This window comes from Brassica rapa, chromosome A05, assembly GCF_000309985.2.
Source record: "Brassica rapa cultivar Chiifu-401-42 chromosome A05, CAAS_Brap_v3.01, whole genome shotgun sequence".
Lineage (NCBI taxonomy): Eukaryota > Viridiplantae > Streptophyta > Magnoliopsida > Brassicales > Brassicaceae > Brassica > Brassica rapa.
Window position 1 is genome coordinate 24,994,770 of NC_024799.2, and position 27,048 is coordinate 25,021,817.

Consider the following 27,048-nt stretch of genomic DNA (forward strand, 5'->3'; position numbering starts at 1 on the left):
TATGGAGTAGGTATCTTAAGCACCCGATGCTCCTCCTGTACTCTTGTTCATCAACGGCTTCTTCTTCTACTGATTTGGACAGCTTTAAACTGATGTCCATGGGAACATGAACAAGGTTGCAGTCCTTCATACCCGTCTCTTCTAATATCTTTCTTGCGTACCGTTCTTGTTTCAAAGTAATTCTTCCTACACGTTGATCCACCTCGATTCCAAGGTAGTACGATAATTTGCCTAGATCGCTCATCTCAAACCTTGAAGACATTCCTTCCTTGAAACCTTGTATAAGACTGAGACCCGTTCCCGTGACAAGGATATCATCTACGTAAACCGCGACCAAAAGTTGTTGATCCTTGTCCCGTTTATGATACAATGCTGCTTCTTTAGAGCACTTAACAAAACCTAAATCTCCAAGGACTCTGTTCAGCTTCTCGTTCCACGCACGTGGGGCTTGTCGCAGGCCATATAAAGCCTTTTTTAACCTGTATACTTTGCCTTCCTTTCCTTTGGTTTCATAACCTTCAGGTTGTAAAACGTACACCTCTTCCTTTAGATCTCCGTGGAGGAAAGCGGTCTTAACATCTAAGTGGTGCACTTCCCATCCTTTGGACGCAGCTAAGGCCAGTATAAGACGCACAGTTTCAATTCGAGCCACAGGCGCAAACACCTCATCAAAGTCAATGCCGTGTCTTTGAATGTAGCCCTTTGCTACTAACCTTGCTTTATACTTATTGATACTGCCATCTGAATTCCTCTTGACTTTAAAAATCCACTTTAATCCGATTGCTTTAGCTCCAACGGGAAGATCTACTAAATCCCAAGTTTTATTTTTGACAATCGATCTTATTTCTTCTTCACATGCATCTCTCCAAACCTTTTTCTCTTTAGCTTCATCATAGTTCCATGGTTCATCATTGATTGCTAATAACAAACGTTCCCCCTCTTCTTCAGCTACCAAGATGTAGTCATCTAGATATGCCGGTTTCTTTGTCTCTCGTGTAGACCTCCTTAGAGGAGGATGATCGTCACCGTCATCATCATGTTGATGTATTCCATGCTCGGTGCTCCGTTCCTCTGTTTCAGTTTCCCCTGTTTCAGCTTCCTTTTCAACAATCTCACTCACTGCAACTCCTGGAGACCTTGTATCTTCGAGTTGACGTAACCCATTGTTTCCAAATTCTCCAAAGTCTATTATAAACGTCTATGTTTCCTTATCAATGCTTGTCCAGTTCCAGCTTTTGTTCTCATCAAATACCACATCTCTACTAACCACTACTTTCCAACTTATTGGATCATATAGCCGGTAAGCTTTTGATCCTGGTTCTGTTCCAAGATGAACCAACGTACGAGACTTGTCGTCTAGTTTTCGAACGTGCGGAGTATCTACCTTAGCGTAGGCAATACATCCGAAGACTCGTATGTGACCAATATTTGGTCTCCTGTTCTTGAAAGCTTCGTAAGGAGTCTTTAAAATAAGTGTACGAGTTGCTGCACGATTGATGAGATAAGTTGCATGTCTTACAGCTTCTCCCCATAAGTGGTTTGGTAGATTTGTGTGTTTGAGCAGGCTCCGAGTCATTCCAAGAAGAGTCCTGTTTCGTCTCTCCACTACTCCGTTTTGCTGCGGTGAGTAAGGAGCTGTGAGATGCCTTGCTATCCCGTGGTTTTGACAGAATTCATTGAACACGTTGGATGTGAATTCTCCTCCTCTGTCTGTTCTGAGCATCTTGATAGTAAATCCAGTTTCTTTCTCAACCATTGCCTTGAATATTTTAAACTTATCGAAAGCCTCACTCTTTTCTGTCATCAAAATACTCCACATATAGCGAAAGTGATCATCGATGAGCACGAATATATACCTCTTCTTTGATGGCGTAGGAGGTGTAATTGGCCCACAAAGATCTCCATGAATGAGTTCTAATGCCTTCTCAGCTCTATATGTTGTTGCTTTCGCAAAAGAGGACCTTGCTTGCTTCCCACGCAAACATGTAAAACATGTTTCTTTCTCAGCTATCAGTTTCGGTAATCCAACAACCATCTCTTTGCTTGCCATTGTTTTCATCGAGTCTCTTGCTATGTGACCCAAGCGGGCATGCCATAATGCCGTGTTACTCATAGTCTCGAGTTGCAGACACTTCTCGTCTACTATGTCGATTAGTACTTTATACAAACGATTTTTGGATCTCTTAGCCTTTGTTATCACTCGTCCTTCTTTATCTTGGAGTATAAGGTAATTTTCTCGCATCAAGACTTCACATCCTGACTCTGTGGCTTGTCCAAGGCTGATAATGTTACTTTTTAAAGCCGGTATAAAGTAAACATCGTTGATAATCTTCTTTCCACCATCTTTGCCACAGAATATTATTGACCCTTTGCCTTTAATATCAATCCGAGAGTCGTCTCCGAACCGTACCTTCCCTGTAATAGACTCATCAATTGATTTGAAGAAGTTTCGACTCCCAGTCATGTGGTTAGATGCCCCATTGTCCAGATACCAGATGTTGTCTCTGTCTGAACTTGTTTCAAAGTCTTGTGGATTTACATTCTTCTCGTTGAGATAAACCACTTCATTTACCATTAACTCTTCAGCCTCTTGTGTTTCACTATTTGCAACTGATTCTGCTGTCTCTTGTAATTTTAGCAACCGATCAGGACAGCTTGATGCATAATGACCCTTTTTGTCGCATCGGTAGCATGTAATCTTAGACAAATCAATATTTTCGTAGTAGCGATCGTTATAACGATCATTGTAACGGTCATTGTATCGACCTCTCCCTCTACCACGATTGTAGTATCTGCCTCCTCGTCCTCGACCTCTGCTATTATTGTAATCTCGGTTCGAATAGTTGCTTTGATTTTGACCTTCAGTATTTGCAAACATAAGCTTGCTCTGTTCCTGTGTTTCTTCTTCTTCTGCAACTCTCTCCTCATATGTTTTTAACCTTCCAATTATATCTTCAAAACTCGTGATCTTAAGGTCAAGGACCTGCTCTAGTGATGCCACAATATGTATATATTTCTTTCGAGGGAGACTTGAAAGAAACTTCTTTACTAGCTTTGTTTCTTCGATAGTTTCACCCAACGCACAGGATTTTGATGAAATTTCTGATATTTTGCCCACGAAATCATCTATTGTATCTGTATCTTTCATCCGTAATCTATCAAATTCAGCCATTAGTGTTTGTAGCCTTGCTTCACGCACTCGGTCTGCTCCCATATGTCTGGATTTGATTGCGTCCCAAACCTTCTTAGCTGTATCCAAATCACCTACTTGTAAGATAAGTGTCTCAGGTATAGATTGGAAGATTAGGGCAGTTGCCATATCGTTCTTCTCTCCGTGATCAGACTCACTTTCGACGACATCCCATACCTTATGTACCTTGAGCAAAACTTTGATTCGTATAGCCCATACGGTATAATTTGTAGTTGTCAACATAGGGCACTTCAATGAAGAAGGTCCACCTCCTTCTTTAACCTTCGTAGTAACAATATCTCCCATTGCGATTATAACCTAGAAGCTCTGATACCAAATCTAGTTCTAGTAATCGATATAGAAGCACACAATAATAAGAATATCTCTCTTATTAATCACTTAAGGAAACTCACTCAAAACCTTAAGCACTCAATCACAATCAATCAAAACTAACAAGTGTTGCAACAACCTTGCAACTCCTTATATAAGAATAGATAACTCCTAATCTTATTAGTAAAATACTTATTAGATATTTCCTAATCCTTTTAGTAAACCATATCTCGGTAGGATTAGGTTAGCTTGTTTTCCAAGCTATTTCAAGCTTATTCCAACAGTACAAACTATATAAACAGATAGATAGATATTAATTGCAAGGATGCTCCGTTAGGAATGGTTTTATGACATTCATGTTGTGCTGGTGTAAGAGATAAATACAGAAGAGTTAGAGGCTTAGAGCAGCTAAAAATAAGATAGATTGGGGTGTGTTTGAAAAGTCTATATCCGAACCATACGTCAAGATATGTTACAGTGTGTGAGGTTCGAGTGAAAACGGACGTAATACATGAAAAAATTTCATACGATTCTGCCCACATCACACGCCATTTCCATTTGGAGCTCGAATCTAAACCCTGTAACTTATGGTTAGTTCATCACAATTTCGAGAATGTTGAGGTATATTAAGTTTCGATCTTTCTTTCATTTTAGTGTAAAGAATATAAAGTTGTGTGTTTCTGGATCCATAAAGTTGGTGCTGCTTTACAATTTATATTCTGTCCAAAGAGCATAGAAAGGTGAAACATGAAACAGATAAAAAGAGAGAATATTTGCTTAGAAATGGCACGCTCCAAGAAACAATGGCTTATTAGCCAACAGTACTGGGCCATTGTATGGGCCTTGGCAAGGCACGCTCTCCAAATTGGTTTTGCGATATAGCACTTGGGTCATGATGATGTGTTGAGGATCGTAAACATGATGGATAACAATGACCCTGGGCTCCAGCTGCATCCTCATAAATGATCAGATCCAGTCTTGAACCCAAACCGAAGGAAGTTAGGCTTGGAGCTAAATAATACCTAGAAAATCTTCATTCATATTTTTAAAAATATATTAGCTAGAGTTTCTTTGCATGTTTTCATACGTATCTTTAGGTTTTAGATTAGTTTCGTGGACTCTTGTCTTACGTTTTTATTTGGGTTACAATCTTTCTGTCAGCGTGTATTGCGTTCAATCAAGCTGATGACTTGAGAATACATAGCTCATCTAAATGAGATTAAAGTGATATTATTAATGGCCATATACACTTGGGTTGTTTTGGTAAATTGATTTTTTGTAACAAAATTTTTCGTACATTGTTGGTCTGAAGACTAAACAATTTATGATTTATCGATTCTATATATATATATATATACCACGTGAATGATCACAGTAGAATTTAGAGTGAATGTGGTAGGGCCCGTCGTCCCAGGTTCTGGAGTTTGATTCGATGAAAAAAGAGAACAATACTAGAAAATTGTTAATGATTTAAGTATATTGTATGCTTGCATGTTGGGAAAATGTCACGGTGCATGATATGCTGAATCCACGACGATGTGTTGTGTATAATATTATTTCTATACAGATGTCAAAGTAGACGCAATTAATTAAATAGTAACAGTTTTATTTAGTATATCTTCAAAGAATCAAAATATACAATAAGGCACAGCTGTGTTTAAGCAACTTTCGGTAGATTTCATGCCTAGGAAATTTGAGTGTGTTTTAAAAAAAAAAAAAAATTGGCTGTGCATTTCGTAGTCTCTTAGTTTTAACATGTTTAACAAGCATAGCAGTTGAAGTTTTTAGAACATTGACGTAATCAACCTGAAGTGTAACAACGATTAAAGTAGGAAATATAAACATAAAATAAAAAAACTAGACGGCCAATCAGATGATATTTGAATGTCTGGCATTAGACTAAAATTAAACTAATCATTTAATAATCTACTAGGTAATAATCCGCGCCTTGCGCGGAATGTGATTATTAGTTTCGTTATTTTTAATAAAAACACTAAATCTGTTTTATCTGGATATTGGTTAGGTTTTACGTTTTTTTTTGTTTTTAATCTTCTAAAATATAACTATTATTTTAAATTAATATTCATTTCAGTTTATTCGGTTAAAATGTTTGATTTTTTAGTTTTTTCGGTAAAAACCAAAAATTAATACTATTTATTTATTTTCATATTATGAATTTTAGATAGTCGTTATGTTGAACCAATAGTTTCATATTATAGTTTTTAAACAGATAATAGTTTAAGAAATATAAAAGAATATTATTAAGACAAATCATTTCACTACAATTTGGTCGGTAGTGAAAGAAGCATTAAGAAAAAATATTTCAACTTTCAAAAAAATTAGATACTTCAGTTGTGGTTAATACTTAGTTAGAAGGTGCTCACATCAAGGTGCACATGTATGTTTATGTAAAAAGTATATAAAATAGTTAAAAAATATATAAAGATATTGTTAATTAATATTAAATGACATTTTTGTACAAAATAATACATAAAGATAAAATTAAAATTAATTTAAAATAAAAAAGACCTTGACATTAGTCATTTTTTATATAAAGAAAATAAAATTATATCTGTAAATCAGGGTGGACACATATCAAATATCTGAGTATTTGAAAGCATTCTTGTCGATTCGATCTTTAGCCACCTAGATATTCGGTGACTCAGATATACGAAATGTTTTAGAATTTTAAAGAATATCCTATTTGATTCGTAAATAAAATAAAATTTTAAAAATAATTTTTATAATAACATTTCATTACAAAATAAAACATTATATAACCTTTTAAATTCTAGTACCTAATATAATAAATTTAATTCATAAAAATATTTTAAAACTGATATAAAGTATAATATATATAACATATATATATAATTCTTTATATATATGTATATATATGCATATAACATATTGAATTAGATATATGTTCCTAAAAATATTGGTATTTGTGATTTGCTTTTTTTTTGATATTGTATTCTAGTATTTGATTTGTTTTGTAGAGTTTCAAATATCCAGATTTTTTGGTTCAAATCAAAACGGATAACGAATCGAATTAAAATTTATGAATATTTTGTTCAACTTTATCCGTAAATATAAAAATAATATATATAGAGTTTGACTTTTGATTCGTTATCTATTTTTATTCGAACCGAAAAATCCAGAGTTTTATTGTAACTATGTATGTGAGTTTTATATTAAAAAAAATATAAAGTACATAGTGTGAACACATTTATGATTATAGTGTGAATGCATTAGCATATTTATTATCAAATCATTGTGAGGGTGACACGTGTCTATTATAATGTGAATGCATTTATTACAATGCTTCTCTTTTAATATATAAGGGATAGGCCGAAGTGCCGTATTCCTTCTGGTGAATCATCATATGGAAAGAAGTTTCCAAGACAATTAAGTAAGGTTACGTGTACAAATTAGCACATATAGTTTAGTCTCCTAATTCAAATATTTAATGTAATCAACCTAACTGGCCAACTCTTTGTACTTATTGATTAATACAAAAAGCAAAAGAGTTATCAAACGAACAAGAAAAACATGCAAACGTGTCGAGCGAGACCGGTCGATTTTCGCGATGTGTTAGGTTCGTCCCGGTGATCTCTTTTTAAATGTTTGGCCACACGCCTTTCCTTTGACCGTCACGTGCCGGTAGCGGTAGGTCTGTCTCGTGACAGCTGAAACATGCAACGTGTTGTAGTACAAGTGGTTTATCGTGCTTTCCTGCTGTCCTAAGCTTTGGTGAAATTAGACCTGCTCCTTTAGACCTAAAGACGACATGTGTAATAATCTCCTCGCTTTATGAAAAAATATTATTTGGAAATTCAGTATTCTACTACTATATTATTGTGTGCTCTCATGGAATCCATACAAGAAAATGATTTGTTTTCAGTATTTGCACATCGCTACCTAGTTATGTACAATACAATGTACCGAAATTTCAATAAATTTCTCTATTTTTTTTTGTGTTGTCAATAATTTCTGTAACTTAATACATCAAATTATTTTATTAGTTTTTGGAAGATAGTAATTGACCAAATAACCAGTTAGATTAATTTTTTGTCTAATGTATATATGTTCCTTTCTTACAAATGAAATATTTAAAATTTTACACAATTACACATATTAAAATACAATTAAAGTTATTTTTACAACATATTATCAATAAGTATCAACTAATTGTATTTATGAAATTTTAATATATTTAATTAAGATGTTTAAAATTATATATCTTATTAATATTAATTAATATAATATTTTAAAATCGAGAAGTTTATATTAAAAACTAGAAATTTATATTTCAGGAACAATACAAATATTTAGAAGTTTTATATTTTTGGAATGGAAGAAATGTTAACTTTAAAACATAGTTTTGTGCACAATAATTTTAAAACATAGTTAGAACAATAATTAATGTAAAAAGTCTAAAAGATTAAACTCTTTGGTGAAGGGATCCAAGTTAAAATTAGTCATATAAATTCAGGGTTATACTATAAGATTCAAAACAATATGACTGTACATATAAATAAATAACTAATATGAGGTCTAAAAGATAAATACAAAAAACAACAGAGGAAAGTATATGCGTGTAATTAATGGAAACGTGGATAAGCGCCGAATTCGAGTCATGGAGAAGTCACCGAGGAAGCATCTCACAGCGTCCACGTCAGATTGTAAACGTGTCGCTCAGGCCTCGTCTCGGAGGCTACAGAAAAATCTATAAAAAAAAAACAAGATACTTTGAGCAGGCAGGAGGCAGTTTCAGACTGAGTTCGGGTCCCAACAAAAAGGCGCGTGTTTCGGACTTTCTCACGGGCTTACGTAAACGCATTCCATTCTGGTCACAGCTGGATGCGGGGGAGTTATTGTGGTGCAGATGCAACATACCATGCATGCCCCACAACTTGTCCGAAGCATAAAATGCGAAGGAGTAGTACTAGTGACATATTCTCTTCCACGCGCGATTTCATTGCGTGTCTGTTTTCGCTTGTGTTTAGATTTTTTTCTTCCAAGTGGTGTAATGACTTCTCTCTGATCAAGAACAGAAGGATTGATTGAAAACATTAACGTACGTGAATCTGATAATCACTAGATCAGTTGAATAATGTTTTATATGTTTTCACGTGGAAGGAAAATTACAACTGGCTGATTTGTTCAGCAGACCATTGTATTCACGTAAGTCGAGTATTTTCAACATATTATTTTGATACAAAAGTTGATGATATCATTTTTTGTATTTTTCGTTTAGCATTTAAGAACTGATATTAATCGATATATAATTTTTGGTTATATGTGTTATGACTTTGTGAGGCAGATGACTACATTTTAAAAAAAAATATTTGCTCTTCAGCACCATGAAAACTTAAAACTTGTGATCATTATATTTTTTCAGTCTCCCCAACAAGAGATTTGCTCGATCTCATCTGCTGCAAATACTTGTAATCACATATATAAAACACACAAGGAAGGATTTTATATCCATCTTTTCTTTCATTCTGACAAAACTTAAGATATTTTGAATAGCTTAGTGATATATCAATCTTCTAATATAAATATACGTATGTATCTTCTTGATTTTAGTACATAGTATATATTTTTTCAGATTTAATATTCATTTTTCTTCATAATGAACAAGAAAGAATTCGACGACGAATATATAGACGTGGTCGTATACACCTCTTCGTGAAAGGTGAATCGGTAATGCGGGTTGAATCTAAGCGCAAGTGGGAAACGCACATTACTACGTGTCGATTATCCAACACTTGCATCGACTAAGCATAGGGGAAATCATAAACAAAATAAAATATATAATTCAGTCGTCGATACGAAACCAAAATATCTCAAACATTTTCTTTATTGATAAATAATTTTCTCAAACATTTTATTTGTCAACAAATATAGAAGCACGTATTCTGAAATAACCAGATATTATTAGAGCTCCATCCTCCATGCAGAATGCGTGGAACGAGCTGAAATATATATAGACAGAGGATTCTAAATCCTGCGTATGTGAATTTGCAAATGCCTGAACAAAATGACAAGCTAACTCGATTTCTCTTGAAATTTAACCCATCATATTTAGGTACTTTTTTTATTTAAGTTCATTTACATGCGTTTACGATTTATAAGAATAAAAATCTAAATCTTCAACATTTTAGAGTGCACGTTTTAATTGTTGACCAAAAAAAAAACTCATTGTCGGAATTTATGGGTATCAATTCTTTGTTCATCAATAGAGTCATACTTATTATCGATTGTTTAAAACTACTAAAAGTATTATTGTCACAGTGATTATCAATTCTTTGGGTAGTAGGACTATATAGGATCCGACCGGTGACCATTCTGAAAACAAGAAAAACAACTAAAAAATGAATATAGAAAAATAAAATTAGAAGAATGAAAAGAAATGGTTGTTCTATATTATATTCAATAAGGAATAATTTTGTTTTTTATTTCTATACAAAAAAAAATAAAAAAAAAAATAATAAAAATTGAAAAAAAAATATTTCTTATGAATGATGATTTTTTTAAGAATATTAGAAAATGCATTTTTCCTCACCGTTCCGTGATCACCATTCATACCCATGGAGTCATACTTATAACTTTTTACTACTAAAGACTTTATTACATGCATGTATATCACAGTGATTATTGGTTGATGATTATTTTATGAAAAAGTTGATAAATAAGTAGCTCGAGTATTTTAGAACAAGATTGTCACTCTTCCATTATTTTTGACCTCTGACTCTACTTATTTAATTAACAGCATATTTTCCCTATTTAAAAACTAAACAAACGAAAAGAAAAGAACAAAACGAAGGGGTGGACCACATGCGTGTCAAGAAAGGCCGGTCGTTACCGTTAATCCGTGTCGCGCTCTAATTGGGCCACGTTAACGGCGTACCCGGAACACGTGTACACATCCTCAAAAGAAAAAAAGAAGAATGGACGGCAGAGATTGTATCTAGGTACCAGGAAATGGAACGTCACACCAAACGGTACGTGTCGGATGCTGCCCGTCGATGGGGGTGACGGTCAGCAACTCATTAAGCTTTCATTCACGCCCCCTGCCCGTAAATTACGTGTTACCCTTCCATGCGGAGAAAAAAAAAAAACAAACCTTTTCCTTTTTTCTTAACGCTCAATATCTCTCTCTCTATTTCTTCTCTTCATCTCAGTGATTGTATCTGAGAATTGTTTTGATCTGTAATTGAAGTTGTTACTGAGATCAAATGGCTGGGATTTGCTGTGGTGTTGTTGGGGAGAGTGAACCGACGGTTACGGTTGATTCCTCTACTCGAGCTTCTCTGAGACGGAGGTTAGATCTACTCCCTTCGATCAAAATCGTGGCTCCTCCGCTTGAGAGCTCCCGTAAGCGGCAGAAACGTGAGACACCGTCACCGGCGTCTGGAAATCAAGATCTGGAATCGAATGTACGTAGTGATAGGAAGGCGCGATCATCACCGGTTAAGAATTCAAATTCGATTCCGAGCTCCGCGACGGAAGCAGAGAGCTCTTTCGTCTCCGATGCGCCTAAGATCGGAACGACGTCGGTTTGCGGAAGGAGAAGAGACATGGAAGACGCCGTCTCGGTTCACCACTCGCTGATCCACAAAAACTCCGAGAATCTCCACTTCTACGGCGTGTTCGACGGCCACGGCTGCTCTCACGTCGCGGAGAAGTGCAGGGAGCGGTTGCATGAGATTGTCAAACGGGACGTCGAGGCTATGGCCGCCGGAGGAGAGGACGAGTGGAAGGAGACGATGGCGAAGAGCTTCCAGAAGATGGATCGAGAAGTTAGCCAGCGAGACTCTAATAACGGTGCAGCGAGTCGGAACAGCGTGAAGAGCTCGTGCAGATGCGAATTGCAGTCTCCTCAGTGCGACGCCGTCGGATCCACCGCCGTCGTGTCCGTAGTCACGCCGGAGAAGATCGTCGTCTCTAACTGCGGCGACTCTCGTGCCGTGCTTTGCCGTAACGGAGTAGCCATCCCTCTCTCTTCAGATCATAAGGTAGTTATAACGACTTCATATAGAATCCTTTTCCGTTACCGTTACCGTTACCGTGATCTCTAACAGTTTGTTATTTTTGATGTAACAGCCGGATCGACCTGATGAATTGATTCGGATCCAACAAGCGGGCGGGCGGGTTATCTACTGGGATGGAGCTCGGGTTCTAGGAGTTCTCGCCATGTCGAGAGCTATTGGTGATAACTATTTAAAACCGTATGTGATTCCGGATCCGGAGGTAACCGTAACGGATCGAACAGACGACGACGAGTGCTTGATCCTTGCGAGTGATGGACTCTGGGACGTTGTGACGAACGAGACTGCGTGCGGCGTTGCTCGCATGTGCCTTCAAGGTGCTGCTGCTGCCGATGGTGGAGACTCCGATACGGTGCACAACGCGTGTTCGGACGCTTCGTTGCTTCTGACGAAGCTGGCTCTGGCGAGACAGAGCTCCGATAACGTTAGTGTCGTGGTGGTTGACTTGAGGAAAAGGAGGAGTAATAATCAAGTGTCTTGATTTAGTGATTTAATTAGTAGTAGTATTAGATTAGATAAATTGTTACATACCTAATTGTAATTTTTGTTGATTTTTATTATTTTTCTATTTTAGTTTTATCTTGTTTTAAGTTTTTTTTTAAACAGCTCTTAATTCAAGCTGAGGAAGGAAAGGAGCTGATTAAAAAGTTGCGTATTTCTTTTATTTTCCATATTTTTTTTAGGCATTATTATCATATACGTGTATTTCTCTTTTTCTAATCAATTAGAGATGTAAACAAGTATTACGTTAATTCGGAGGAAGATAAAACACAAACATGTCTCTGGCTAAGCCACAATTGCGTTCTTGGACACATAGAAATGGATGACAAAGTGAAGTTATAACGGATAATCTGATCGCAACGTTCTTTTCCTGCATGGTTAATGTTAGCCGGTTCGATGTGGTTTAGTATGGTTACAGATTCATAGTGTCGATTTAAATGTAAACCGCTTTGGTACGAAATTTTAAGCATCAAAGTTATTTATTGGTATGGGAAAACAAACGTGGCGTGGCGTATCGTAGCGTTTGTCGTTTTAGTGCATTCGAATCAAGAAATATCGTATTGTAATAATATTCATGGATACTAAATTCATAAATCAAGAAATCAATTTTGACCCAAAAAAAAAAAAATCAAGAAATCAATTGTGTAAATGGAACGTTTCAAGAATCGCTTTACTAATGTTGATTCTCGAGTTTTAAGCATTTTAGCGATGACTTTTAAAAACTCTGATTCTGGGGTAAACTCACTGGAATCTAAATAAAAGTAATGATTTAATACATATACTTAGTTTAATTTAATGTAAGATAATCAAGAGAATGGTCTGGGCAACATTTTGTCGAATGCTTAATGTCAGTTAATGTCGGAATGAATCATTAATTAAACGGATTTGGTTTAATTGACTAGTTAATATCCACTTGGAAGGAAGGAAATGAAAGAAAAAAAAGGTGATCCTCAATTTTTTCTTTTTGTTGATTAACTTTATCAACTTGAACATAAAATATTTATATGAACCATCATGAACCGTCCATTGCTTTGCCACTTGCCAGTTGCCACGATGATCAATCAAATAATCAAATATTCTTCTATTCAATCATGTTGTATACAAACTAAACCTCCACACTAATCTTTTGAAAGTTTGTTACGTATTAATTCGGGCTAGGAAGGTGAATGAGTGTTTAGACATTGAGTAACCTTATTTTTTATTAGAGTAAACTTAAATATAATTTAATCAACCTTCTAAATGATGATTGTTCAATATATGTTATTTTGTGATTTTACAAAAATTACATTCCTGACGTTTAAAACCAAACACAAGTTGAGTTTATGTACATTCTCTACGTACAAAGAGATCAACTCTATTATAATCCAACACGAAACAGCTGGTTGAAAATAAGAGATTTCACCATCAAAAGATAAGGAGCAGCCAAAAACTATTAGATTGCACTTGCATAATGTTGTATATTGCACAATGATGGCGTTCAGCTGGTGCCTGTTGGGTTCGTGGAAAGAGCGAAAGGGCACCAAAAAAAAAAGAGTAGGAGACTGAGAGGGACACAACACAAGTGGAATCTAAGATAAGATTATGCATACTTGTGACAATCAAACATCGACACGTGCCTATTTGGTCTAATGTGAGATTTGGTTTCAAAGATTTGATGTTGACCTCTCTTTCTCAATTATTCTTTCCTTTTTTTTCCTTCTCAATATATCATGATGTTGTCTCATCTTGTTTCTTACTAAACACATTAGGTTTAAACTGTACTTATTGAAGAAGGCAAGGCTACATGACACATCGCGTGTTACATTAAGAAGTCCTATGTGTTTGCCAGAACTTGTTGAGCCTTTTGACGATATTAGCTTGAACGATGCAAGTAATCAAAGTATCACAACACACACAGAAATGAAATAATCGGGGTCAAATGGTTGAATAGTATTTTTTTAAATACCACAATGCAAGTACCACACAATGCATAACTGTTTTTTTTTTCTGTTAAATTATTAATTAACATTTAGGTTAATCAACCATGTGATAGATGATTTTGAAAGTAGTCTGACTAGACATAGCTAAATGCTATTAGATGGGAATTTAAGTTTGTATGTATATACAAACATCATTCTTTCAACTTTCCTCTTCTAATCCTTTTGTTTTGCATAAAAAATTAATTATTACCGGAAACTTCAAGTGAGACAAGAACACCTTTGTTCTTGCATATCTATCAAGTTGCTTAAAACCTTTTGGATACTCAAAACATGCCTTAGGTATTAAAAAGATGAAAACAATATCTTCTCACCTAATTCGAACAAAACCAAACAAAACGGTAGGTCAACAAGAATCCACGGCAGAAAATAAGAAAATAAGAACGAGTTTTTGAATGGCTCAAAAAAGAGATCTACTGGGTGGGTCTTGGAGTAGCCCACTCAACCCTGAGGATGAGGTTATCATAACCATAACCATTCAACTTGTTGATTGCTCGTTGAGCGTCTTCTCTGCTCACGAAATTAACGAATCCAAACCCTCTGCTCACTCCAGTTTTCTGATCAATCGCCACGTAGACACGCGTGACAGCTCCAAACGGATGGAAAAGCTCCATCAAATCCGGCTCACGGGTGTCTTCAGACAAGTTAGTGACACGAACAGAGTTCTCATCGTTCCTCCTCCTCATGTCCGAACCAGCAGCGCTTCTGTCCGCACCAGGTCTCATGCTGGGCGGGACATAAGAGGCCTTGCCAGGTCCAGGTGCAGCGGATACGGCAGATGGCTCCCCAGTGGGTGGCTTGTCCACAAAGACATCCGCTGGTACAGCTAGATCCTTGTAAGGACACTTTGATGTCCAGTGATCACCTTTCTTGTGGCATGTCCTGCAGACCATGAGGACCGCACCAGGTTTGCTCAGCTGAGACAAGCTGTCTCCACTCGATTCTTCTGCTTTGGTGCCTGGAACATCACATTACCCCCATTACATCCGAAAGCAACAAGGAAAAAAGAAAGTCTAAACATTTCAAGAAAGGCCCACTAACACTAACAAGGAACTTGACAGCACCCTCTTACTAGAAAACTTATTAAGCGACCATCTCCAATGGTACACAAAAATTCCCTCTATATTTCACACTAAAATAGAGTAATTCTATTATAGAGTTGGATTTGCTCCAATGATTCACTCTATAATAGAGTTACGAGTGAAATATACAGTAATGTTCTTTTTTTACTCTATATTTGGCGACCAATATTCTAAAAATCGGTCTAGAAGACGCCGCCTTAGTCGACAAATCAGATATAAACCAAAAGATTTTATTGAACAACTTTTAAAAATCGGTGTAAGATTTAAAAAAAATAAAAAATGAGTGTAAGCGCAAAAAAAAAATCAATAATCACATACAATGAGTCTAATTTCTTAAATACAATTTCAGTATTTCTTAAACATTGTTGGTGACATACTGACCAATCAAACAAAAAGAGTAGCCGCACGGCTAACATGTGATCAGCTAATAGTTCACCCTAGTCATTAGGTTCATAAAATCAGACAATGAGTTTAGGTTCGGTCCAAAGTTATAACACATGATTGATAAAGGTAGCGACTTTACTAACAACCTATTCACACAATTAAACAGCTAAAGGAATCAATAAGAAAGCAATTAAACGAACGGATCTTAAGCAAATTAAACTGACCAGGAGCTCTAGGTCGTTCCAAGACAATCTCTTCCGTAGAAACCATGGTGAGATTGCTTCCGGCGTCCTCGTTCGCTGCGTCACCGAACTTAGGCCAGCTCCTCCGCTCCATCGCGCGTTTGTTGAGCCTCGCGGAAGCTAGCTTACGGACGCGCGACTTGGTGGTGATCTTGACCTTCTTGCCTTCGTCGTTGAACTTGTACTCGATTACGGTTTTCAATCCGTTGGCGTCTGGGCCGATCACTTGCTTTGGAGGGAGGAGGAAATCGAGATCGTCGTCTTCGTCCATCTCTCCCCATTTGAACTTGCTCGTTTTCTGCTGCGCATCGATCGTCATCTTCTTCTTCTTCGTTTTGATTCAGATGCGCCGCCTAATGCTCTTTCGATGTATTCTGAAGGAGAAGCTGTTAGGGTTTTCGTATCTTATCTGTGTGCTACTTCAGGTAACCGTCTATGACTGAAACGCAGCGTTTTGAGTTTAAATAAGATAATATGGGAAAGTAGCATGAGGTCACGTGTTCGAACACAGTCTCAGCATATTTTGGGCTTTTGCTTATAAAAGTTTTTTAAGTTCTGTTTTGCTGTCAACTTTCTCCACAAGCAAATACCACACATGTTGAAAACCGAAACTCTGCGGAGAAGTAGCAAACGAAGGTATTGAAAAGCTGAATCACTAACACAATGTAAAAGAGTGTGAACCATGGATACATAGACTTGGTGTTCAGCAGCAGTAGCATTACAATGAACCTTAAAGAGCACACAACACTATATCGATTTATCAACCAACCCTGTGATTCTACTCAACTAAACCAGACAAAGTGGCTTTTACAATTACTAGCTAACTACAAGATGAGAATAACTTGATTGTTTTCCACGCACATGAAGGAATGGCTTGGAATTTATGCGTAACTTGAAACTTTCGTTTGGCTTCAAGCTTGAAAGCTTATTGTTGGCTTTAAAGTTCACTGTAGTTACGCCACACAGCCCTGAACTCTTCACGGAATGTGTTCAAGCGTGCCTTGAGGTTCGGAGTTCTCAGGCTTGCATGAAGCATGATCACTATGGAGATTGGACAGAAATAAAATAATCAATTTTAGAGGTTTCAAACCGGACCAAAAACAGGGAAAAGACAAGAGTTTAACAACTTACAGAGAAGAGCAGTGGCAAGTGCATAAAGGACCCACAACAAACCGCAGGAAGCAAACCACAAGACAAAGCTAGCTACACATAACGAAAAAACCAATACTTTGCATCAGTTGCATATCAAGAGGTAAGAGGAGGGTTTAGAGATATTTGAGTATTTTAAAAGTACCGGTTAATCCCAGCAACACGAACACCAAACGTGGTTGGCCACAAACGTAGACCGTCTTTCTAGACGCAGATCGCCCACGAATGACAGGCCTGAAAAAGCGTTCATAAGTAATAAATTAAAGAAAAAAAAACTTCCATGGAGATGAAAAAGAAAATAAAAGAACAAACATGTGGGGAGGCCTCATCTTTGCAGCTAAATGCGGCGAGAATTGCCTTATGGTCCGGATAGCCTTTTCATTGAAAGTAGCTGCAAAGCTGCAAAATAGAGCAACAAAAATTACCACAACGCATGAGCATTCAAAGGACATAAACATTCAAAGGACATAAACATTCAAATCTTAGGGTCAAGCCAAAACAAAACAAAAAAAACTAAATAACTGAAAATAGAGAAGCTTACAACTCTTAAACAAAAGACCCCAACGCCATAATCTATTGGAATGTAATATTATTCACAAAGGGCTAATAACTTAACTATATAGAGAGCAGAGCCCCTTCCTAAACATTCAACTACCAAGAGAACCAACAGCAAATGAATAAAACTATAAACTAAGGATAAATAAAAAATCACCTGTCGTTAAGGAAAGCTAAGCTTAAAGCAGTAAGAGCAGCACCAATAATGGCAAGAGGTCGGGTGATAAGTGCAAGACCTGATGAGCTCAAGAGTTGATCATAAATCAGATTTCTCAATCAGAGCTAAAAAAGAAAGAAAGTTCAAGGCTTTGACATACCCAGAACGAAAATCAACAAGATGAAGTAGTTCGTCCTATAGCTGCAACAAGAAAACCAGATAGAATCAAAATCAACACAAACACGAATACACATATAGAAAGAGATAGAGATAGAGATAGAGAGAGAGAGGGAAAGGGTGAGATACTAGTAGAGATTGCATTTGAGGCGGCTCATCCATTTAGAGAAAGAGCGAGGGAAGGCGAATCTGGAGAAGAACTCTGCTAAAGAACGAGGACTCGTCGACCACTCAACCTCTCTTAGCGCCTCTACCACATCCCCTGCAGCTACGCTATCCCAATCCATCTCTCTTTTGTCACACAAGATGAATCAATCAATAACAATCTACTCTGAATAAGATTGAAAATAAGGGTTTGATGAACTTTTTTTTTCTTTCAATTGATTCTCAAATTTCTAGATTGATTCGATTAGAGGATGTTTAGTTTGAAGGTAAAGTGAAAATCAACACGCACACGTCTGCCAACGCGTGCGAAGTAAAATATAGCGTGTAGCAGATCATTACGTGGCACCATTGCATTGGATAAATGGCGAAAAACGCGGCAGAAAAAGAAAATGTCTGAGCCCGGGTTCGAACCGGGGACCTCTAGTGTGTGAGACTAGCGTGATAACCGACTACACCACCCAGACGACTTGTCTATTGCTATCCTTTTAAATCTCTAACAAAAAAAACGAAGGATTGAGACTATAGGCCAATGTTTGAGAGAGAGAGAAAAGAAGAGAAAAACTCCTTAGTTTTGTTAGCAGAGACAGAGTTATATACATCTGTGGATCCAGTCCACCGTTAGCACTTGACAATTATATATGTCTGCTAGAAAATTACAAATTATAGGATGCATCAACAGTTCAGCTGAAAAAAGTGAAATAGTATCCATTTAATCTTTTTGTTTCACTCCAGTTAAATGCATTTTCTACACAAAAACATTCGAGTACATTAAAGCTTTTAAATGGTCGCACTCATATACCTCTCATTCCTTTTTTCGCTCTCTAAAGCATTTGGCGAAGTTGTTGGTTCTCTTTCCGTAACATTTTAATCTCTTTCATGAGCTCTGCTTGGTTCTCCAGAACCGAGTTTAACGCCGTCGACATCTCCATCTGTTTTCACCACCACTCGTTAAAGACCAGAAAAGATAAAAACACATTTTATCTAAAAATGTACTGTGATTAAGGTCTGTTGCTAAACACGAACGTTACCTCATGCATGTGAAATTGTCTCAATATCTCTATGTGCAGGTTCCTCATATCGTCGTGGACTGAGTTCTTCAAATTATCCAGTGTTCCTTCAAGTGTTCTTTGAAATAGCTGAAGCGTGAAGTTGTTTTCAGGCTGCTTCAACTGTTGCAAGCTTCCTCCTCCCTGGAACACAATTACCACAAAAAAAAAACTCGGTCAAGTTACTGAGACTGATCAAGAATAAAATGTTTCGTTAACTTTTTATACATTCATAACCGGAAGACCTCCTGCTGCATCTGCAGCCAGTCTCTCAGGTCTTTGCAACAGATTATTCAGAACTTCTTCTCTGGTTTCGGCTCCTGTTTTCTTTATCTTAGGCGAACCAGAAGAGAGAAAGGCTCCGTCGCCGATTCTCTCAGCATAAGTTGAGAACCTACGAGTCAAACTCGGTGAAAGCCTCAATGAATCAATGTTCCCCGGAGCTGCGATGCCTTTGGTTAGCAACGGGCTGGATGGGAAGTTATCTGCCAGAAGAGTTGAGGATTTCTCGAACTTTGAGTTGAAGTCTCTCACGCCAGGGAACTCTGAGCTAATGCTAACGTTTGCAAGGCTCGTCTGGTTCTGACCAAGCGACAAAGGGAAATCTCTAGAACCAGAATACATCGATCCAGATGTACTAGCGCTTGAGCTGGAAATCCCGAGACGCGGAGGCGGGTTCAGGTGACTAAATTTATCAGAAAATTTGTCATTAGCAGCCAAGTGGCTAAACTTCTCGCCACCCCAGGCTTCTGGAGGTGTTAGAGCAGAGAATTCGTTTTTCGATAATGCTGTGGGCGTTGATCCAAAAGGAGAAAAAGCAGCCCTTGTGTCATCCTGTATATAGTACATACAAAAAGCAGAAGATTAAACACTGATGAAGGCTAAATAGTAGAGGATTTAACAAACACGACTGAATCATATTGATTCTTCTAAACCATTCAATACCTTAAAGCTCAAACAACGTTGAGTTCAGAGACCAAATCGTAGTGGAAAGATGAAGTAACACAAACCTGTTTAGAAGTGGAACTCAGTTTCCAGTCTTTGTTTCCGTCATCTCCAAACGGAAACCCTCCTTTGCTCGAAGAAGGAAACGTCAAGGAGGAAGTCCTCTTATCAAGAACTAGATGATCCCTTTTCAATCCTTCGGTGTCAGACCATTTCTCAACAGATTGTACGCCGACGACTGGGGAAAATATGTCCATATCATCTTTAGAGCTATCACTGGCACGGTGTGCTTGTAGCCTGATCAGTGGTCCACCAGGCCATAGATGGTTTCTTTTCGGCGTTTCTTCTGCCGATGATGGATTTAACGTACTAGAGGCAGCTCCATGAGAGCCTGGCAACACCGTGGAATGTGAAGCTAAAGATGAAGTCGTTGCAGGAGAGGGGTCTGGAATGACAACTGAATCTTCCACAGTACCACCAAAAAGAGCCATCTCAGGCGTGCAGTTTCTTTCGTTCACAATAACTGGTTTTGATGTTTGCCAGGATAAACTTGTGACAGCCTGATCAATAAAAGCAAAAGCTTAGTTCGGTTTTCAATTCAAAGTAAAAAGCTTAGAATAAACATCTTTACCAAAAAACTTGTTTCTGTTGCATTGAGTAAGTGCAAAATGTGGCATCCATGTAACCACAGTAAAACCGTAAAGTGCTTAGAAGATTGAACTAAGGTTAAAAAAAAGTATTGACCTCTGAACTGCTGTACGCGTGGAGGACAGTGACAGGTTGCGGCTTGCCACGTACGTCGTAGAATACTATTCTACCGTTACCCGTTCCAGCTGCCAGTATGTGACCATTATCCCCAAACGCCAAAGAAGAGAAAGGTGATTCATATGAAATGCAGGACGAAGGTTTTCTGGTACCAGAGTCGTAAGTGTAAAGCTTTTTGTCTAGCCCCACACTAGCAATAATCTGTCAAACCGTAGATAAACTTCGTAAGTTAGAGCAATGGAGAGGTTAATGTAATTCGTGACTTATGCACATGTATATACAAATAAATTGATCTGTCTTGTTCATGTATAAGTAAGTAGACCGTTCATAAGGATTCATTAACCTTGTCATTTGATGGAGAAAAACAAACACCAGCAGTTGGTGCAGAATGCTGCTTCAACCAGGTCATCTGTGAAAATGAAATTCCAGTGAGCAATGATTCAGCAAAAAAAAAAGATGTAGGGGAAGAGATTGACTCATTCCAGTTATCAACAAGAGGGTGAGAACTTGTAATATATTATTTCCCACATGGAATACATGGCAATACAATAGATCAAACCTTTGGGTTACGACCAGTCGTGTCCCAGAGATGCACGGTCCCATCATCACCTGCAGTAAGCAGAAGGTGTCGACTGAACCTTGAATAATCGAGAACCTTCAATATCTGCTCTCGAACCAACAATCCAAAAGCCAATTAGTATGATGAACAAAAAGCTCTCAACTAAAAACGAAAGCATGTATATACTAACCAAACAACCTGCCCGTTTGGATCTTTGAGTTCAGAAGCTCTTGCTCCAGACGCAAGGTTGTGAACTATCAGATCCCCACCAACGCTGATAGAAGCCACATGCTCGTCTTTGCAATTGTACATCACACCCGTTATAGTACTTGTATGACCCTTCAGATTTTTAATACAAAGCTTTCTTTGCAGATCCCATATCCTTACGGTTTGCCCAGTCCCTCCAGAACATATGTACCTAGACCCTTTGTTGCTGAAGCTAATGGCTGATAAACATTCCTGAACAATACCATCACAAGCAAATACACATAGATTAACATTGTTTACAGTGAAATGCAACAACCTTAGAGAAATGCTAAGAATCCTGAGAAAAGTAGTAACCTCATTGATATCGTTGCTGTTCTTAGGTACAGTTCCTAAGGTCTTCCCATTTTTCTGCCACAGAGATATCTTCTTATCTTCTCCCACACTCGCTACAACCATATCTACATCCCAAAACAGCAGCACATCAACCCCAAGGGAAGTGAGTTAAACCTAGATTCTGATTTTTTTCCTTAAAATTATAATAAAATCTAAGATCAGTGGTGAAGAAGCCGTTACAGTCCTAATCTAAGGGTTTTTGCTTACTCGTATGGTTCCATTTGACGGAATTGACGACGGAGCGAGGCGTCGGAGTGTAGCTCAAAATGCAGGGATCATCGCAAGACTCGGCGCCGGCGGAGACGTCGAAGAGCTTGACCGTGTCTCCGCCGCTCGCTGCGAGAAGACGCCACGAAGGCTCCACCAAGTTTCTAGTAGTCATTATTGACTTTGTTTTGACTTCGCGATTCAACGATCGTTCGGAATCTGAACAATGCGGGAAGGGGGACTCTGCTCCTCTTCTTCTCCGATGTGGAAACAAAAAAAGAAAAGGAAAAGGAAAGCTAGCCGGAAACTCTTCTATTTCGGTTTGATACGGTTGAGTTCGGGTATGTTGAATTGGTTTGGTTTAGTTTCGGTTTGGATGTGGTATACAATCAAATGTCGGTTCAAATGGTGTGTCAGTGACAACCGTAGGGATACCGTTTGCAGAGGTATCGTTTTGCTTTAAATCGTTGTCGTTACATTAGTAGTTAATGCTAATATATATTGTAACCATATATAGAGATATTCCTAAATCAATCATTATGATGATTGATCTTTAATAGGTAGAGTTATTGGATTTAATTTGACTATTTAATTGGATTGCAAAACAACTAATAGTCAAATTGTTTAAATCTTTTTAAATGCTTTATGATATAAGGTACAACTTGACTGACTTACGAATAACTGGTTGATTAAAAAATATAGACACTTGTAAAATGTGTTATCGACCAACTCACATGTTGTTTGTTAATATTATTGTGGATCTTCTTTTATTGGATCACCAAAGCGTATTATTAATCCGCTCTTCTTTAACCGCTGTGAGATTTACTTGAATAGTGTTCGGTCTTCAGGTCTTGGGTGCAAACTCTTGCACTTTCCAACTGTTGATAGGTCTTGCCAAGACAATAACTGTACAGAATACACTTGTGGTGGGATATTTCCTGCAGCAGAAAATGCCAAGAAAACATTGTGACCCCTAGAACTCAAACTATTAAGTTTATCCAGGCAGCAAAATTTGTCATTCTTATTGCCCATACCGTATAATTAGTTGCATTAAGCATTGGACACTTGATTGAAGAAGATCCTCCTCCATCTCTAGGTTTCGCGGTCGCGGCTACAATGTCACTCATCTCTTCCTAAGGTTCTGATACTAAATATAGAATCAAATATTGACAAATATAAAGAACTCACTCTTCTTTATTAAACTTTAGAAAACTCACTTAAAAACTAAAACACACAAACTCTCAATCTCTAATCCCACAAGTTATGTCACACTTTGACATATCCTTATATAGAGATTATAAAATCCTAATCCTATTAAACAAACATATCTAGATAACTCTTAAATATAATATAAATTTCAATCACAATAGGATTAGGTCTTTTACTTGCTCCTCAAGTTTCTTTATTCTTCAAGCTTATCTCAACAAATTTGACACTTGAAATTTATTGGATTTTCTTTTGCTTTTTATGAAGTACCCATCATTTGTATATTTCCATGGTTATCAGTGAAATTTTTAGTGTTAAAAGAATTGTGTGGTGATATGTAACAAATCAGATGTGCCTTTATTTTTGGAGTTTAGAACAAATTTAAACAAAGCAAACAGAATGTGGACATTAAAAGGACAATATATGAGCAATCAACTTTTTGAGATTCCTAAACGATGAACCTCCAGGCTCAAGGCATTTCTCAGCAGTTTCCTTCATGGGCATGATCCTCTTACGGATCTCTTCTCTTTCTGAGCTCTTCATCAGTGTTCTAACCGCTCTCTCGATCTCCACTCTCTCTATCTTGTTCTCCAAATGCAAACCGATCCTCCAAACATCACTAATGTACCTTGCATTCACCCTCTGGTCCCCAAAAGAAGGCTTGCATATCAATGGTACGCCTTCACATATGCTCTCTATCGTCGAGTTCCATCCACAATGCGTCAAGAATCCACCCGTTGAACGGTGAGCTAAAACCTCTATCTGAGGTGCCCATTTGACGATCTTACCCTTACCTTCAAGGCTTTCGATGAACCCTTTAGGGAGATTCTCAATCCATTCAGTGCCGCGGATCAAACCGGGTCTAACCACCCATAGAAAAGGCTGGTTGCTGTTTCTTAGACCCCAAGCAATCTCCAAGAACTCAGATTCATCTATTGAAGCAATGCTTCCGAGACTTACGTAGATCACAGAGTTAGGTTCTTGCTTGTCTAGCCAGGCGAGACAGGTCATGTCTTGTGTAAGTAAGCTGCTTGATGAAAGTGAAACGTGCTTGTGAAAGGGTCCAATACAGAAGTGTGGAACCGGGAACTCTTTGAGGGATTGTTTTAGCTGTTCTGCTTCAAGATCTTCAATGGCGTTGAATATGATTCCTGATGATGACTTTAGTGACTTCAGCACACCTTTCTTTAACTTATCACCTGATCTTGGATCATCTGTCTGGAACCAGGGAAGATCTTTCATTCTAAGATGTGGAAGCTCTGGAACTGGGAAGTCGGCTTGAGACTCTGCCAAGATGAGAGAAAAAAAGTCAACGAGAATAAAGCAAAGTTCAGATATTAAATCTTGATTTCGATTTGTAAGTACCAATGTTTAAGAAATCAGCAGGTGGTAACTAATTGCTTTATAGAAAACTAGTGACTAGACTGGGTTTAGATGAAGGCTGACCGATAACAAAAAAAATGATATGTTTTAAAAATATATTTAACTTATTAACTTTTTTTTGGTTTAATTTTTTTTTGATGATTACAAAATTTAGATATATATATAAAAGAAAACTAGACAAATTGATAATTTGTCCTAACATTATTGCTTGATTAAACACATTTAGACCAGTTTAGATAGATTTAAAGTAATTTTAACTGATTTACAACGGTTCAGATCAATTTGAATCGTATAAATCAGATTTAAAAAAATTGATTATGACTGATTTGCCGCCTAAGCAGTGCCTAGATGCGACTAAAACGGTTTTGAGAACATTGGTACATACCTTGAAGAGAAAGATACCCTTTCTCTCGTAAGACATGAAACTTTGAGAAAGCAACGAAAGCTGAGAGGTTAACCGTCCGAAGAACCATCCTTGGGATACCAAACTTCTCTGTTAAACCATCAGTGAAGTACCAAAGAGCATCTACAATCACACAAGCAGCAGTTGGTTCTTGAGACAAAAGCTTCTTCAAGCAATCACCAAAAGGAGCAACACATTTGGAATTGAGGTCATGGAGAAGCTCGATGACGTCAGGATTCGAGGCTTCAGATTCAGACAAACCGTCGGGAATGGACACGAAAGTGAAGTGAGGGAAGTTGGAAGCGTTTGGAGCGTTGAACTCAGTGTGAATCACTGTGATGGAGAAGCCTCTTTTACAGAGGATGTTGGCAAGCTGGAAGTTTGGGTTTAAGTGACCTTGTAAAGGGAAAGTAAAGAGAAAGATCACTGGTTTTGTTTCTCTAATCACCATTTTTTGTTGTTGTGTTTCTCTATGTGTTGTTCTGCTTCATACGGGTTTGACTATTATAGAGAAGTGCAGTAGCACTGGCGACTAAGACGACGACATCTATTGCGTCACTGAAATACGTAATCATGCTGATTCAGTCTAAATATATTTATGTCTATTTGTTGTTAAAGAATGACTAAACGCATGTGGGATAATACTTCTTCGTTTTTTTTCTTCTTCGTATTTATTACCTTAACATGTTCATGGTTACCAATCTTTCATAACATGTGAATGTGTTTAATTTGGTGGTACTTTCTTTCTAAATTTATAAAATAAATAATATACAAATTGAGCTGTAGCCAGCTTTTACCCATACTAGGAAAAAAACCCTATATCTTAAATTTAGACACTTTTCAAGAAATAAATTAAGTTTTTTTTTTTTTCCTATTTGATTATTTTGATGCATTGAATCTTTTTTTTTCTTTTATTCACAATTTGTATGTTAATGAGGATGGCCAGCAAAACTCAAATTCAAATTGGTATCTCAAGATGAATTTGCTACTTACTCTGTTATTTGCAGTGTGAGCTCTATCAATGAATCAAACAAAAACAATCCAAAATGGGTTTTGTTGATCAAAGAAAAGAAACCAATGTTTTAGAACATGAGATGACAAAGCAATGACTGTTCTTGCAACAAAACTCCAAAACTGGTTGACTTTGGCTTTGGCTTATTATAGTTTTTGAGCACGACTTGCTTTTATAAAATCTATACTCGACTCAGATTCTCTAACTAAACTATTCAAACCAAATAAATATTAATATGTACTGAACTGGTGGTTATATGAGTCCAAAATGGTTAAATGGGTTTTTAGCCGAGAGAGACCAACATGAGCTTTCAAGGTTGGCAAATGGTCGATATCATCTCCAATAGTTTTCTCTTTAGATGCGTTTTAGATAAATGATTTCTTTAACAGTAATTATTGTTAGCTCAACTGAAAAATATTATATGAAAAATTTAAAGAATACGTGATTTAAGCATAATTAATATTTGTTGTGAATACCTCGTGAGTCAAAGTCGAAAAATAGAAGATAAAATAGATAAATGACACTTTCTTAAACATGTATTTATATTTATATCTGATATTTTTTTTATCTTAAACAAACTACTTGAACTAATTAAAACGGACAAACAAAATTACATAATTATATAATATTCTCTATGTTTCATTTTAGTTGATGTTTTAATTTTTTTTTGTTTCTCAGTTTACATGATGTATCAAATTTATATGCAAAAGTTAAGTGTAAAATTAGATAAATAACACTCTCTTAAACATTTATTTATATTTATATCTGGTGTTTTTTTATCTTAAACAAAATACTTTAACTAATTAAAACGGACAAACATGAGAAGACTATGGAGGCTTGGTTTGGAAGAGGATAAAGGATAGTAGTATGTTCTTAGGAATTTTCTACTTGTAAAAATGAGGCAGTAAAACACTTCTGTACAAAAGTTTTTTTTTGATTTGAATAAATTTAAAATTC

General features: G+C 37.0%; 5 protein-coding genes and 1 non-coding gene across 6 annotated transcripts; 1 reads left to right on the top strand and 5 right to left on the bottom strand.

The window, feature by feature from the left end:
• Positions 1 to 10,644: 10,644 nt before the first annotated feature.
• Positions 10,645 to 12,329, top strand: LOC103870352 (protein phosphatase 2C 37). The gene is made up of 2 exons (XM_009148483.3): positions 10,645 to 11,544; positions 11,633 to 12,329. The coding sequence occupies exons 1-2, from the start codon at positions 10,765 to 10,767 to the stop codon at positions 12,056 to 12,058; spliced, it is 1,206 nt and encodes a 401-aa protein (XP_009146731.2). The 5' UTR covers positions 10,645 to 10,764; the 3' UTR covers positions 12,059 to 12,329.
• A 1,986-nt stretch (positions 12,330 to 14,315) lies between these two features.
• LOC103870353 (eukaryotic translation initiation factor 3 subunit G) lies at positions 14,316 to 16,289 on the bottom strand. Its single transcript, XM_009148484.3, has 2 exons — positions 15,745 to 16,289; positions 14,316 to 15,012 (listed from the first exon to the last, which is right to left on the bottom strand). Exons 1-2 carry the CDS (start codon positions 16,079 to 16,081, stop codon positions 14,468 to 14,470), a joined length of 882 nt encoding a protein of 293 aa, XP_009146732.1. The 5' UTR covers positions 16,082 to 16,289; the 3' UTR covers positions 14,316 to 14,467.
• Positions 16,290 to 16,401: 112 nt separating this feature from the next.
• On the bottom strand, positions 16,402 to 18,259 carry LOC103870354 (PRA1 family protein A3). Its single transcript, XM_009148485.3, has 7 exons — positions 17,930 to 18,259; positions 17,784 to 17,824; positions 17,624 to 17,702; positions 17,224 to 17,310; positions 17,057 to 17,145; positions 16,894 to 16,965; positions 16,402 to 16,803 (listed from the first exon to the last, which is right to left on the bottom strand). The coding sequence occupies exons 1-7, from the start codon at positions 18,085 to 18,087 to the stop codon at positions 16,700 to 16,702; spliced, it is 630 nt and encodes a 209-aa protein (XP_009146733.1). The 5' UTR covers positions 18,088 to 18,259; the 3' UTR covers positions 16,402 to 16,699.
• A 96-nt stretch (positions 18,260 to 18,355) lies between these two features.
• On the bottom strand, positions 18,356 to 18,429 carry TRNAV-CAC. Its single transcript has one exon. It is a non-coding gene; the product is annotated as a tRNA-Val (tRNA).
• A 154-nt stretch (positions 18,430 to 18,583) lies between these two features.
• LOC103870355 (protein NEDD1) lies at positions 18,584 to 22,593 on the bottom strand. The gene is made up of 10 exons (XM_009148486.3): positions 22,088 to 22,593; positions 21,842 to 21,945; positions 21,479 to 21,739; positions 21,281 to 21,385; positions 21,065 to 21,130; positions 20,701 to 20,922; positions 20,022 to 20,516; positions 19,240 to 19,845; positions 18,994 to 19,155; positions 18,584 to 18,894 (listed from the first exon to the last, which is right to left on the bottom strand). The coding sequence occupies exons 1-10, from the start codon at positions 22,260 to 22,262 to the stop codon at positions 18,787 to 18,789; spliced, it is 2,304 nt and encodes a 767-aa protein (XP_009146734.1). The 5' UTR covers positions 22,263 to 22,593; the 3' UTR covers positions 18,584 to 18,786.
• A 1,031-nt stretch (positions 22,594 to 23,624) lies between these two features.
• Positions 23,625 to 26,912, bottom strand: LOC103870357 (UDP-glycosyltransferase 76B1). Its single transcript, XM_009148487.3, has 2 exons — positions 25,062 to 26,912; positions 23,625 to 24,579 (listed from the first exon to the last, which is right to left on the bottom strand). The coding sequence occupies exons 1-2, from the start codon at positions 25,528 to 25,530 to the stop codon at positions 23,702 to 23,704; spliced, it is 1,347 nt and encodes a 448-aa protein (XP_009146735.1). The 5' UTR covers positions 25,531 to 26,912; the 3' UTR covers positions 23,625 to 23,701.
• Positions 26,913 to 27,048: the final 136 nt, after the last annotated feature.

Excerpts from the sequence above, each read along its gene's own strand:
- LOC103870352 (XM_009148483.3), top strand. The coding sequence starts at position 10,765 with ATGGCTGGGATTTGCTGTGGTGTTGTTGGGGAGAGTGAACCGACGGTT. Across the intron at positions 11,545-11,632 it reads CTCTCTCTTCAGATCATAAG|CCGGATCGACCTGATGAATT; the intron begins GTAGTTATAACG and ends TTGATGTAACAG.
- LOC103870353 (XM_009148484.3), bottom strand. The coding sequence starts at position 16,081 with ATGACGATCGATGCGCAGCAGAAAACGAGCAAGTTCAAATGGGGAGAG. Across the intron at positions 15,013-15,744 it reads GGAACGACCTAGAGCTCCTG|GCACCAAAGCAGAAGAATCG; the intron begins GTCAGTTTAATT and ends GTGATGTTCCAG.
- LOC103870354 (XM_009148485.3), bottom strand. The coding sequence starts at position 18,087 with ATGGATTGGGATAGCGTAGCTGCAGGGGATGTGGTAGAGGCGCTAAGA. Across the intron at positions 17,825-17,929 it reads CTCAAATGCAATCTCTACTA|CTATAGGACGAACTACTTCA; the intron begins GTATCTCACCCT and ends TTCTTGTTGCAG. Across the intron at positions 16,966-17,056 it reads CGTGTTGCTGGGATTAACCG|CTAGCTTTGTCTTGTGGTTT; the intron begins GTACTTTTAAAA and ends CGTTATGTGTAG.
- LOC103870355 (XM_009148486.3), bottom strand. The coding sequence starts at position 22,262 with ATGACTACTAGAAACTTGGTGGAGCCTTCGTGGCGTCTTCTCGCAGCG. Across the intron at positions 20,517-20,700 it reads ACGCGTACAGCAGTTCAGAG|GCTGTCACAAGTTTATCCTG; the intron begins GTCAATACTTTT and ends TTTATTGATCAG. Across the intron at positions 19,846-20,021 it reads TGAGTTCCACTTCTAAACAG|GATGACACAAGGGCTGCTTT; the intron begins GTTTGTGTTACT and ends TACTATATACAG.
- LOC103870357 (XM_009148487.3), bottom strand. The coding sequence starts at position 25,530 with ATGGTGATTAGAGAAACAAAACCAGTGATCTTTCTCTTTACTTTCCCT. Across the intron at positions 24,580-25,061 it reads AGGGTATCTTTCTCTTCAAG|AGTCTCAAGCCGACTTCCCA; the intron begins GTATGTACCAAT and ends TCATCTTGGCAG.